Below are 14873 nucleotides of genomic sequence, written 5' to 3'. Positions count from 1 at the left end.
GGAAAATGACAAACGCTATTATGGCGAAGGCGTGCTTCATAAATATTGCTTAGGATATTCGAGCAAATGTCGACTGGTAAATGTTAAAGGTATGACTCATTAACATTAATAAGGTCCTGGTGACGTAGCATGACAGTCCTTCAATGGTGATAAACTGGTCCATGAATAGAAAGTCTTCGCCATAGTCTCACTAAGCTATTTACCCACATTTTATCTGTAGTCCCTCCCTAAGTATACGTGTGTGTGTGTGTGTGTGTGTGTGTGTGTGTGTTGTATTTATATATTTTTTGTATTATATGTATTTTTTGTTTTTTGTATTTCAATTACCTAACACATTCCACCTGTTTCAGTTTAGACTCATTCTGTAACTTATCTGTGTTATGACACTTGAGTCTGCTTTTTAAAATGCACGAGTTAAAGTGGAAGAATTATTATTTAGATTCATTATACCTGACTAGCAGGTAACTTTCGGGCCACTGTTTGTGTTTCTAGTTTCTTCAGTCATGGACGCACAAAAGCAGCGCAGCAGCAGCACGTCACAGCGCTTCTCAAATAACAGCGTTTATTTTTAGACTGCTGTGGGTCTGGTGTAGGCTACTATATTTTTATGCTGCCCCCTCCTCTCTCTCTCTCTCTCTCTCTCTCTCTCTCTCTCTCTCTCTCTCTCTCTGTGTGTCTATATTCTCCATCTATTCTACATTCCACTCATCAGAACATGACAGACAAACTCATAAGTGTAAAACTGTATTTGAATACAACCAGAGCATTTCAAATGTACCATATATTTCAAACTTTCAGTTTAAAAAAATATATTACAGTCATATATACATATATAAAATATTTGTATAGCCATATTTACATATTTGTGTATAGATATTAGCCAAAAGCCATTATTTCCATCCCTTAAAAGCTTTAAGAAAACAGTAAGATAGAGGTAATACCGGTGAAAATATAGGAGTAAATGCATATTTATTTCTATACATAGTATGAATATAATTATTTTGGGAATTTGCATATTTAGTGTTTTCAACTTTACTTCCTGTAGCGTCTGTACTGTGGAATTTCCTACATGCAGATTTCCTTCTTAAGAAATCCCAGGAGATTATGGCCAGGTACTGTAAAAATAATGTCTATAATACACCAGATTCACATAGTACTCCAAGGTACTTCATGATGTGATGGCACATATCTAAACTTCCTTGGCATTTCCAAGCATTCTTATAAAAACATGGCAACACCATGTTTTTTGGACAGTTTTACCTTTTTACCAGTTTTTATTGTTCATGTAATCTGTCCATAGTGACAGATTGTGACTGACAATCTAAACAGTGTTGTAGTGTGATGAGGGAGTAAATGACACATCAATGCTGTTCATTTTTTGAGAAAAACTATTTCCTCCGTGTCTTCCATGTCTAGGCTGAGTAAATCAGATTGAGTGAGCATGGAATCAGTCCTCACCCTCGACAAAATGTTCTGCACTCCTTGGGCCAACTTCCTCTGTGCCTTTCTCATCCACCACATCTTCTTCAACTTCCCGCTCACATTAGTCGGGTTCTCCAAACACAGTTCCATAAGTAATCCCTGAGACTGTGAGGGCAGTTTATAAAGCAGCAGGCCCTTCAACAGCTTCGGCATGTCATGCTCCTCATTGATGGGAAGTTCCTCAAAGTCTAACTGCACAACGACGAAGCGCTGAGCAGCACAACCCTTCTGACGGTCAGCAAAAATGCAGCCCAATGCCGAAGCCAGCATATCTGAGGAGTATGTGGCAGGATTCCTTTGTCTTTCCACCGCAATTTTCCAGTACAACTCAGCTCTCTGCAGTGTTGATGGAGAAAGCACCAGAAGGGCTTTCCCTCCATGTTTCTGGATGTGATCGAGCTTAGAGTGGAGCCATGCTGCCGGGCCACAAGAACCGAGATCTGTTTGGTTCCACAGGTCGAGAAATACTCTGAAGCCCAGCTCAGAGAGCAACTGGCCCAGTTTACACACCAACTGTGGGTCTGTGTCAGAGGAATGGAGCAACAACACATGTCCCCTCATATCTAGAGAGAGAAATGAAGATTATCAGGTATGAGATTATCATAATGTAAATTCATTAATTAGCCTTCTTGATAATAAGAGACACAAATGACTGTAAATAAACACCTTGCATACCTTGAGAATGACATCTTCTGTCCCATTCGCTAAGCGACCCTGTGAGAGGGACATAAAAGATTGTAAAATCTCATCAGAGAAGAAGACTTTCTATAATACTGTAAGGAATAGTTTACCTAAAAATAAAAATTTGCTGAAAATTTACTCACTATCAGGCTATCCAAAATGTAGTTTGTTTATTCATCGGAACAGATTTGGAGAAATTTAGCATTAGATCACTTGCTCCAGTGCAGTGAATGGGTGCCGTCAGATTGAGAGTCTAAACAGCTGATAAAAACATCACAGTAATCTAGAAGTAATCCACGTGTTTGTAAGAAACTAATCCATCATTTAAGTTAATTAATTTGTTTCATTAAGACATTTTTTTAACTTCAAACCATAGCTTCCATCTAAAATACAAGTCCTTTATCCATAATATTGCTTTCTTTCCTCTCATCTGAATCAGGAGAGAAATATGCACAGGTCAAGGACTATTTACAAGAAAAAACTGTTCTAAACATACAGTATATGTGGGTGGATTTTGATATGAGAGGACATCAGGGGTGGACTTTTTCACTGGAGGAAGCGTTATTATGGAGTATAAACTCAATATTTTGGACAGAAGCAACAGTAATGCCTTTGATGATGGATATGTTTCTAACAATCTTTAGACATTATTTGATGGACTGGAGTCGTGTGGATTACTGTGATGTTTTTATCAGCTATCTGGACTCTCATTCTGACGGCACCCATTCACTGCAGAAGATCCATTGGTGAATTGGTAAATTCTCCAAATCTGTTCTGTTGAAGAAATAAACTCTTCTACATTCTTGGATGGCCTGAGGGTGAATAAAATTCTATTCCCTTAAAGGAACTAAAAAGGGTATAAGACACAGGCAAGGGCAAGATGGGTGAAAGAACACAAAATGAAGAAGGAGTTGTAAAAGACAAAGAACATGCTGAGATGGAATAAATGTGTTCTACAAAGATCACCACAAAAATATGTGCTATTCACAGACACAGGAATAGAACCATTGAGAGCAGAGAGATGCAAAAAGAATCTAGTTAACATCTCAAAAACTCTCTCTTTCACTGATTTAAATCAAATAAAATAATAACAAAAAATACTGCTCAGTTGTGTTTTGAATAGCGCATAAGTTATCAGTCTCTAGTATTTTTTTAATGGATTTTTCAAAATAATGGCAAATAAATTATTGATTGATCTTACATTAATATTAATCTATTAATATTAAAAGATTAAATACTAAATTATATATAACGCATATATGATATTAAATCTAATATAATTTAATGTGTCTTTGCTAAATAATTAAAATACATACAGTATGTAATTAAAATATATTAAATAATAAAATATATACAAAATAATAATAATAATGGTGTTTTTAGTTGGGAATATAAGCCATCTCATACACTGTGTTGTAATTTCTTTGCTGCTGAGAAGAAAACATCTTCCTATATAAACAAAGAGATGCCGTAGATAGCAAAGACATACATTTGAGTTTGTTCACCAGAAGAAGTACTCCAAAAGCAGTCAGACAGAGAAGGATCAGCGGCAGAAGAACAAGAAGGCTCCAGTACTGTCTCTCCACTAAAACAACATGAAAAGAACAATGAAACAGCTGATAACATCTGCCATACTTATATTCAGTATAGTAAATGTTAGTTTTAGTACATGGAATGTCAGTGTGATCAAATGACAATGAATGGCAGCTTTAACCAGGATATAGATGAGATGTTTTTTTCTCATCACACACTTACAGGGGTGTTGACAGTATCGCACAATCTTCCCATCCACTTTAAGCTGCACACAGACACAGACAAAGATGAATGTTTACCATGTTCATTGTCTGTTTGCACTAAATGACTAATGAATGCTGAAAGGAAGAAATGATAAAGGCAGATGGTATCATACCATCAGGCAGAGCTGCTGGTGATTCTGAGACCTGATATTCACAAATTTCCCGGATGCCTGCAGAGAGCAAATATCATTAAAGCAAACTGCTTTTTAACCAACTGGAAAAACAATTATTAGCTTTGACCTCAGTCGGAGTATTTAATTTCATATTAATTTAAAATGAAAGCAAAGAAGGGTCCATTTAACATTTAGTTTGTTGTGTCAATCATTCAGTTTCAAAAGTCCAAAAATTACTAGTGAAAGGGAGATCACTTGTGAAAATTCTTCTATTTTGCATTCTTTCAGATTTAAATTACACAAAATTGCCAGTCATTACTAATTTATTATTCCTAAAGAGTCTGATTAAAAAACGAAATAACACCAGAAACTCTTCAATTTGTTATGTTGCCCTTTTGCTTTAATGAGGTCATATGATGCAATTCCAAGTTTTCCTTTCTCTTTGGAGTGTTACAAGCTGTTCGTGAATAGATAAATCCCTAAAGTTGCAAAGACTAAAGTCTCAAACCCAAAGAGATGTTCTTTATAAAAGTTAAGACTCGTTCTCGCCCTCCTAAAACGCCTCGTTTAAACACGGCCCCACATGTCTAGGTCACTGTGTGGGAAGATTTGCATAACACCGCCCAAATGTTCACACAAAGAAAGAAGGTGTAACTTTTATTCTCGCTGTAGTATTGTTGCTGCCGCTGTCGCAATGTCGTGGAAATGCTGTGTGTTTCATTGTGAAAGCGAAACTACTTTGTTTGGTCTTCCAAAAGAGGACACAAGTAGAAATCAGTGGTTAAGTTGTATTTACAACACTGTTCTAAGAACAGTTCAACCCAAATATTCAGATGTGTGCAACGCATTTTACGGAGGACCAGTTCTGTTTCCTGGGAGAGTAGCCCTACAATGCCGGTGTTCTGAAAAATAATGCTGACTCACAGCCTGTAAGTACGTTTTCATATTTAAAGAATTTGCCATTGACAATTCAAACACCAGTTTTGAGCAATGTAGAGTAACGCTTATTGTTTGTCATTTCTTCAATCACAAATGCAGACATGGTTTTATGTTTACGTGGTGCAATGCAACGCAACATGTAAAAAGACAGTATATACCATTATAATCCGTAATTATGTCCTCACTGGATGCTACAAATGCCTCGTATGTAATGAGTTTTATTGTTTTTGTGCTGTCGCACCGGGCATGACAGTATTTCCGTCTCACACTTGAGCACTGGATAGCTGGCCAATCAGAGCACACCTCGCTTTTTCAGAACGATGAGCTTTGTAAAAAATTGGGGCGTTTCAGAACAATAATGGGCATAGAGGAGCAACAATGTGTTTTTTGAACCTTAAATTGCATAAACACATTGCATTATGCCAAATACACAAAATAATGTTCTTTTTAGCAATGTCATATAGCCCCTTTAATGTTTAAACTTTACTTTTCTTGCTTTAAATATTTATTATTTATTTCATGTCAAAATGTCTTTTTGATATGGAAGCCCGTTTTCACCACGGAATAAAACACATGCAAAAGATAATTGCAGTTTTTTTTTATCTCACAATTCCATTTTTTTTTTTTTTTTTTTATACACGGAATAAAAAAGCCATTTTTTTTTTTTTTTTTTTAGTAATGTCAGGTTTTTAAGTGGAAATTGTGAGATGTATAGTTTTAATTACATGTATTCATTTATTTATTTATCCTGTGCTGGAAACAGGCTTCCATACTTTGTTGTACATTTTATTTTATTTTTCTTATTCTAAAAGCATTTATTTCCAGGTTTTAATGAAAAATCCTAGATTTCAGTGCGGTGTTAAGACATTTTATATCCCACTGTTGCAGTAATTCTACTTTCTCACAGCCTTATTCTGTTTATATCAAATTAAATATTCTGTCTATTCTAAGTCTACAAAGGTCAGAAAATACATATACCCAAAATTTATATTTACCCATAGTACTGTGCTGTTTTCTGTCCAATCATTACAGCATTTCTGTCTGAATCCTGTAACTTCTGTGCATTTTCCATCTGCTTCGAGTTGACACGGCCACGATTCAGCTCTTATCCTGCAGGGCGCTGTTAAATTCCAGCTTAGCACCGGCTCACCATCATTTGTTTTGATGTGGGCTAAAGACACTGACATGTTGCTCAGGACATTGGCTTTAAATTCTGCCAGTTAAAAAAAAAAAATAATAATAATTGTGGGAAGACAAAATAGATCAAGATGGTGTTGAACATCCTCCATATCCAAGGCATTAATGCTAACTTTTTTATTTTTTTTAAGAAAAGTTTAGATCTTAGATCAGTGGCTCTCAGCCAAGGAGCCACTGGGGGCCATTAGGGGGCACTAGATTATTTTAAAATGATTTAAAATCTGACACAAAACAAGTTTAAAATAGACAAATTTTCATGTAAATAAATGAAATCATAGAAAGAATAATCACTTTTCTAGTTTTTTATAGGTCAGAAATAAAAATATACATTAAAAAAATATATAAAAATATTATTAAAAAAATAAAAATGTATATTTTAAATATGTAAATATTATTTTAAATGTTTATTACTTTAAAACATAATATTTAAGAATACATATATTATTTCATACAATATAATTATCGTGCAGTAAATCACAAACAACTGGAAAAGTCATGGGGTCTCTGAATGTTATTGTGGTTTTACCTGTTTTATTTTTTTCAAAGGGACAGATTTCCGCACGAACTGAATCATTTTTCCATGCCTGAAGCATATGCACACAAATAGGGCAAATTAAAATAATGTTAAAAATATATATTAGCAGGCATTGTTTTGAATGTGTGCATGTTTGAAAAGCACAGTACCTGCAAACACATGCAGTATGTGATTGACTCCAGTGGAATGATGTTATTTGGCATAAGCTGAGAGAAGAAAAGATTTGGTAAGTAACCAAAAAAAAGGGAACACAAACTGGTTTGTACAGTCTACTGTTTGTCTGTAATGAGCCCTCAGGCTGTGCATTATATGGACATAAGTGTGAGTTCACTGACCGAGCATCTTCCTTCTCTTCCACGTTTCATACACAGGGACAGGCCTTCAGAAGCTCTTTGATCCTCATCATCTAATAACACCTTAACCACTCTCTTCTCTTTTTTAATGTAGACCCTGGGACCTAAAAATGAAAAAAGGAAATGTAGATAATTGGATTTAAAAATTCAAATGTGGTATGTTATCATGGAGTTTAAAATGATAAATGTCAAACTGTTTTTTTTTTTTTTAAAGGTCTTATTCTCTTATTATTTCTCTTTAGAAACGCATTTAGTTAAACCCAGAAACTAAACGTCCGATCCAAAAAACCTATCATGTAACCTGTAATTTATCTTTTTCAATAAAGCACCATACAAGTCAACTCAACTCAAATACCTTACACATTGTTTTTTACGTTTTCTTTCTTTTTTTTTCTTACTTTCTTTTTTTTGATAAGTTGCTAAACCAAATGTACTGTAAAGAACCATTGAGGATCTTATGTTTTACTATTCCTAAAGGCCCATTTTAGCACTTTAGGAAATACGTTTTAGTATGGGAATTAAATTAGGAAAGCCTATTTTAAAATACAGATTAAAATGAGAAAAATGTTAAAATACAATCAACACATACCTTTACACTGCTTTAAGTCTTTTAGATCTGGTAAGGAACACACTGCCCAAAAAAAAATAATTTGTTGGTATGTGACTTTGTTGGTCTGTGAAAAAATAAAAATAAAAAAATAATGGGGGCAAAATTACTAGCATGCCCACTTTTCAAGGCACCACTACACCACTGGGTTATTTTTTGTTTCTTAGAACAACATTAAGATGCAACAAGACGAAAGTTTTAAATAAAAATAACAAATCAATAAAATAGAGTTTTGCAGTAACAAATCTTTAAATTGAATTAACGCATGTTAGAAACATAGTAATAAGTAAGCTAGACTGATATGCTGTTGTATATGTGTATTGAGAGCAAGTAAAAAGAATGGCTACCTGTTTTTAATGTAGGGAATTCATTAATTTCAACTTCAGGTGTCTTAGCGAATGATCCAACAGTGATCTTCATTGTTCTGCCAAAGGTGACATCTTTATACTCCACCAGAGTCAGCTGCACCACACAAAAATAAACACTGAGATAACAATCAAGTCACCAGTCTCATGCACATATGCAAAGATTTTCTACACCGTTGCTTCAGTCAGGTTCTTCTGGAAATTATGCATTTGTTCACTTTTTACTTTTATCAGTAACTTGCCTGGCCATTTTAACTTGCCAGATCTTCTAGAAATATTTGAAATTAAATATTAAATAAAATACACATTTTAAAGGTTCAAATATGACACTGTCATAACTGGTACAAATAAATAAGTTGGTCAGGTTGCTCATATTTACTTTTTTTTTTTTTTTTTTTTTTTAATGTACAGTATATCCAATCCAGCCTTACAGATCAGCCCACAAAGGGCTTATTTATGATAGGAAAGTCTTTTATCTAACTTCTTGTTGCTGGTCTAAAATTACCTGCCTTTTAATAAAAGCTCATAAATCTCTTATTATTCTGCATTATCACCAAATCTTGGATTCAATCTTTTATCAACTCGTTTTCTTTCAAATAGCACAGGTTTTGTATTTCTTTTTGTAACCAACTGATCAAAGGCCTCATTGGCTTATGAACCTCAGTTTTTACAAAAAGCACTATTTGTGAATAATTGTGGCTCATATCAATGAGGCCAACAACCAATCAGTTCCAAAAACAAATACAAGACCTGTATACAAATGGGTGAGGGGGTAAATAGCCAGAAGACAACATGAGGGTTAAATGGACACGGTGGTGACACTCACAATGAGAAGTTTACGACTTGCTGTGAAGTCTACTCTCTTGCACCACTCTTGCTGCCCCTCTGCTGGTTGGTAGCATATTGTAATAGTAGCTACATGAAGAGAAGACAGAGGTGAGCTTTAATAGTGCATTTCATGACAGACAATGATGAATCCACTACTATCTTTCAGCAAAACCAAATACAGTTTGAGAAAATCAGTTTGCCAAAGTCTATTAGCACTATAAACAAATAAAGGGAAATGTTTGAAGTTTTTAAGTTCACTTGGTCTACCTTGATCTAGCTGGTCTTCAAAGAGAGAATATTCTTTCTGTTAAAAAAAAAAAGAGTAAGATGTTATAGGTTGTAATTATACGTGAAATTTGAGCTTTTAAATATCTTTTTTTTTTTTTTTTATGAATGAACAAAACACTCACACTTTGACCTTCTGATGTGTCATCTGGTATGGAAACACATCCTGAATTCCAGTGCCCTGAAATTAGAAAGATTAGTGTTAACATAAACCATTGCTAGGCCAACAACTGTAATGTAGTGCTACTGTAAGGACTCACCACTGCTCTCCTCTTCAAATTCTGATCTCTCAGTATCTCTGTCCTTCTCATCTTTGAGATCTGGAACAATACTCAGCTGGATGCTGATCCACAAACACGGTTTGCAGTCCTTCCCTTGGCAGCACAATTTTGGCTTCACAGCCAAAGAACACACATACACAGGACCAAAGACCACATCAAGTGGTGTGATAGGGTCTGTATCTCTCATACTGCAGTTTAGAGCCTAAAAACATACACAAACATATTCCAGATAATAAACAGATCTTGCTTGCTCGTATCTTGGAATCATTTTTGTATTAGCATATGAATTAACTTTCTTTTCTTCTTTTTTTGACATGCACTAATGATGCAAAATTTCAATGAATTCTCAAAACTCAATTTTGTATATCCATACATAGAAGTGCCTTAAATACAATTATTATTTGTATTTCAAAAATAATTCTGGAATTATTATCAGTTTTTAAAACATGTAAAATGAAAAATAATAATAATAATTATGTATTCAGGAGAACTAATTTAATTAATCCACTAAAATCACTGAAACACTAGCTGATTAAACCCCACTGAACAAAATGACAAAAAAAAAAAAAAAAAAATTTGTTGGCACATGACATTTTCCACATTTGTACAAGTTTTTATGAAAAGGCAAGTTTTGTTCAGTCCACTTAATGACTTTGCCTACATCTTTAAAAATGAAATGTATACTCATGTGCATTTTAGTACTTCTTAGTTATACAACTTGAAATCGAACATCCAATAATTTTTTTTTGTTCATTTGTTTAAAATGGCATAAACATACATGTGGTAAATTTTTTTATCATCTCAGACATCCTTGTTTATCTGTGTTAACTTAAAGACTAAATACATTTAAGCAAATAGCAATTTAATTATATATAAAACAAGAATTAAATAAAATAATTAAATAAATTGTTATGCAATATATATATATATATATATATATATATATATATATATATATATATATATATATATATAATATTGCATAACAATTTTATTTAATTCTTGTTTTGTTTACCGTTCTATCTGCTGTTATTGTACTTTAAAATATAATATAATATAATGAGGGTATATGTACTTTAATATATTATAGTATATTTAATAAAGTAACATACTGAGCACTGGTCACCTCTGTATAGATATTTTTACAAACATTTATCACAAATAAACAAGTAATAAACAAACATGGTTAATGAATGTATAGCCTACTCCTAACCTGAGGACAGATGACGTTGTTTTCTGGGTTGTGTGTGACTCGTTCCAGTGAACACACACATCCGCTGGCCAATAGGAGCAGCTGGACTATCCACCCCGTCAACTTCATTGCGCAACAGTTTCGCTCTCGTATTCGAGAGAGACTTAATCGAAACTGGTTAGAACAAAATCCTATAGATTATATCCTTCGCTATGTCGTCTCTATGAGGCTTTAGGAGGACCCAAGACGATCATAGTTCTGATCGGCTCGGACACACAGTCCAAATCCACCGTCCGGTACTCGAAGGTCGCCGAGCAGCGCGCAGTCACACAACATTGTGTTCCGGTTGTCTGTAAGGAGATAGAAAACGGTTGTTGTTTTATTATTTCGCGATTCAAACTCCTTGGCTGTTATATTATCGAAATAGAGCTGCTGGTCCTAAAAGTCGGCAGATCTGTGTTCGGTGTGAAGTCACCTGGTTTCCAGTTTGCCCAGGTGTGTCTGTGCGAATGTCAGATTGCCAGATAACGTGGGTGTACATGAATTTACTGCTCTGCATGGAATGCCTGGATTTCCGATAGATATTAAAGGGCAACGAGTATTGTTTTCATGTTACATTTTATTGCATTAAACTCCATTTCCACTTCAGTTTAGAGAACATTCAAAAGTAAAATTCCCATAACGCTTGCAAAATAACAAAATGTAACATCCCCTCAATGTTTTCTGAAACATTCAAAAAAGGGAATGCTAGCAAAACGTTTTTATAGTGTGTTCAAGTTGCGCATGAACGCCACCACAAAGTCATTTTTTTACGTGTGGGAAACTCGGAATTTTCCTTAAACCCCGCATTTCCGAGTCGGGGGAGTGTCAGTGAAAAAACATGTTGGATGAAATAGATGTAGCCAAATACTACAGATATGCAGCGTCTGTATTTACGGTAAATTTGTTGAACATAATAAAATGTTTTGTTGTTGTTGTTGTTGTTTTCATGCACAATAAACCTATAGGCCTATATACAAAATTATATATTGCATAATTACCATATAATATATAATGATTCGGTTTACATCACCTTCATAAATGGAATTGAAACAGAACAAAGCAAAAACAAAATGATGCACATTCATTATTCATCATTTTGTAGATGTAGAGTTTTAAAAAAATCGTTGAATTTTATGTAAAAAAAAAAAAAAAAAAAAAGTTAAATCGCCATCTTGTTCCGACCAGTGTGACTTGAACGCACCTGACGTCGTAATTACCACTTACCAACTCGTAAATACGGAGGACTTGAATGCCCCACAAGAGAACGTTTTTGTTAACTGGTTTAGTACATGTTACTTGATAGTAATACAACTTAAAATTAGACATTAATCCATTTTTAATAGTTTAAACTTGGTACATGTGTTTTAAACTGCATTTTAAAAATATTTTCATTTCTTACCATCCCTCAGACATCCTTATTTGTCATTGACCCTCATTTATTTTTAACTAAGACTACCCTTTAAATACTTTCAAGGCCTCTTTATACTATATTGTATTATTGGATTTCAAAATACACACTGATACTAGCCTAATATTGGTTTCTTAAGGTAATACAAAATGAATTTTTATATATATTATATATATATATATATATATATATATATATATATATATATATATATATATATATATATATATATATATGCTTACAAACAAAACAAAATGACTTCAGCTTTAACACAAAATGTTACTTACTGCCCGGTGGTCTTCTGAAGCACTGCAAAGTAAGGATTAAAGCCTCGTATGACTTTGTCGCCTTTGGCACACATTCATTAAATGGAAGAGAATGTGAGTAAACTCTGAGTGTATGAGAGACTCACCCCTCCCAGCTGACAATCAACACACACACACACACACACACACACACACACACTGCTGTAATGGATGAGAAATATGATCTTGGTTATTTGCAGCTTCATAAAACTCTAACCAGGAAATTGCTAGGTACAAAGTTCCCTGTCTAGATCCTTCACTGTAAGCGAGTGAATTTGTTTAGCAGCCCTGTTTCATGGCAACTAAGAGTCACTGTTAATAACTGACAGAAACCACCCAAAACAGGGAGTAACAGAGATCATCCAGATGCTTCTTTCAGAAATAATAAGGCTCAAGGTTTGCTAAGTAAGGATTGTTATCAATAGAAACACCCTAAAAACACCCATCCCTGAAGCTGAATGCATATAGGGGAGACTGGGGCTAGTTGTCACAAGGGCAATAGCAACTGTCATATTAGCAAGTTGCAATGTACAATGTTGCAGTGTGTTTCATGTGTTGTACTGTATAAATTAAGAGAAAGAAAAAAAAGCAAAAAATCCAAATAGGCTGCTTAATTGCAACTTCCTTGTGTGACCACATGCCCACAACAAAAAACAACTCTTAGAAAAATTACAAGTAAATTTCACAAAGAATTACAAAGAACTGGCAAGTAACACATTGCATTAAATGTGAAAATTCCAAAGACTGAAATATTTTCCTAGTTTTATTTACAACTTTGGAAAAAAAAATTGTACAGAAATCGAGTTCCAAATATATATAAAATATATACTAGCATAATGTATACTTTTTTTCACTATAATGTCCTGCTTGAAGACAAAACAACAAGAAAGTACTCTGCTTTTCCAGAAAACCTTCATATATAAATAATAAAACCTTCATATATTCTTATTGTGTAATTACATGATTTAATTTGACTAAATCAACCGGACTGTATTTGATTACGCCAATAAAAGTAAGGTTGTTGTTGAACATTTGGTGGACATTAAATAAAGTACATGTATATTCTATGTGCTTGTACTAGAAATTTCGTATGGCTAGCTGAGTCTTTCTTGAACAAGCCCAAAAGTAAATCTGAATAAACCAGTTGGTTTGCATTCTTTCACTTCTTTAGCTCTACTTTGGAAAAAAGGTAGAGGCATTTTTTCAGACCTGCCCAGTCACATTCAGTAAATACTTTTGTCTCATTGAAAAAGCTCATTTTTTAACATAAGCTTTTAACATAACAGTGGTGCCTTTAAAGGACTATAGTATATGGTTTATGTGTGTGTGTGTGTGTGTTTTTTTTTTTTTTTTTTTGTGAAATCATGAAAGTTTTAAAAATTTGCTCTTTTTATTTCCTCTTTTGTGTAAGTAGACCAGTAAGTGAATATTTAGTTATAGGCAGAGGTTTTCTTTTTTTTTCTGTTAAAAAAAAAAAAAAAAAAAAAAATCAACATTATTCAGCTACCATAACTCTACACCTTAACATTTAGAGCATAAAAAATTGTAACAGATGGATTACATTTTTACTACACACACACACACACATATATATATATATATATATATATATATATATATATATATATGTATGTATATATATATATATATATATATATATACATATATATACAATACACATTAATTAACATAAGTAAACAAGTCTTACTATGTAAATGTGCCAGATTTAGCCATTCAGACTAATTTTCATCTGCAGTCCCTTTTAAACTCAGATAGCTTTTTTGTGCAGCCAGGCATTTCATGTTGACAGTACAGTCACAAAGCGCCCCCTACAGACAACGTTATGATACATGGAACAGTTTATTACAGTTTTTACTAATTGCTTACACACGTTTTCAAAACTAAGTCTCCTTTTTTTAAAACTCTACACACAATTCTCAAAACTGCACACACAAAATGCAAAATGCCTCACATCTCCTTCAAAATGCAACACTGCATTCAAAATGCCATAAACACATGTCAGAATGAAGCATTTGCATCAAATGGCAAACACTTCTTTCATAATAATACTTTTTTGGATATACCATGTAAACACTGCTGTTCTAAATCTAAAGCTCTTTGGTCTTTCATAGGCTTATATCTACATTTCAATGCAATGTTCTACAGTGAAAGTAATCTGCTGAGAGGGGTAACAAGTACACCGGAAACGCCAATGCAATGTAGAAACAGAAAATATTTATTATGCCAAACATTACTGTTGTATACATTAGCATACAACAAAACTATAAACATGTAAACCAAAAGTATATTCTTTACAGTAGAATACAGTAAATTGTGTGTGGGGTCCCGGTCCAGGAATTGGTGGGGGGGGGGGTGTGCAGTCCCCAGTGCTAAGCTTCATCTCTTCTCCGAGCTGGGTCTGGCCACAATACTTCGTCCACATCACAAGATACGTTTTCTCTTT

General features: G+C 33.9%; 1 protein-coding gene across 1 annotated transcript; it reads right to left on the bottom strand.

Moving 5' to 3' along the window:
* Positions 1-731: 731 nt before the first annotated feature.
* On the bottom strand, positions 732-12720 carry LOC109082191. Its single transcript, XM_042766755.1, has 17 exons — positions 12392-12720; positions 10676-11004; positions 9442-9664; positions 9307-9362; positions 9164-9200; positions 8895-8983; positions 8051-8165; positions 7686-7727; positions 7079-7200; positions 6893-6949; positions 6735-6792; positions 6007-6224; positions 4073-4129; positions 3919-3961; positions 3653-3748; positions 2158-2196; positions 732-2045 (listed from the first exon to the last, which is right to left on the bottom strand). Exons 2-17 carry the CDS (start codon positions 10781-10783, stop codon positions 1372-1374), a joined length of 2034 nt encoding a protein of 677 aa, XP_042622689.1. The 5' UTR covers positions 10784-11004; positions 12392-12720; the 3' UTR covers positions 732-1371.
* Positions 12721-14873: the final 2153 nt, after the last annotated feature.

The sequence above is a fragment of the Cyprinus carpio genome, chromosome A11 (assembly GCF_018340385.1).
Source record: "Cyprinus carpio isolate SPL01 chromosome A11, ASM1834038v1, whole genome shotgun sequence".
In the NCBI taxonomy this organism is placed as follows: Eukaryota; Metazoa; Chordata; class Actinopteri; order Cypriniformes; family Cyprinidae; genus Cyprinus; species Cyprinus carpio.
Note: the sequence above shows the minus strand (reverse complement) of the source record. Positions and strands in the feature narration are given on the sequence as shown.

What these genes read in the sequence shown, in the direction of transcription:
- LOC109082191 (XM_042766755.1), bottom strand. Translation starts at nt 10,783, where the DNA reads ATGAAGTTGACGGGGTGGATAGTCCAGCTGCTCCTATTGGCCAGCGGA. An exon ending in ACACATCAGAAGGTCAAAGT is followed by an intron (nt 9,201 to 9,306) that starts GTGAGTGTTTTG and finishes TTTTTTTAACAG; the next exon opens with AAAGAATATTCTCTCTTTGA. An exon ending in AGACTTAAAGCAGTGTAAAG is followed by an intron (nt 7,201 to 7,685) that starts GTATGTGTTGAT and finishes TTTCATTTTTAG; the next exon opens with GTCCCAGGGTCTACATTAAA.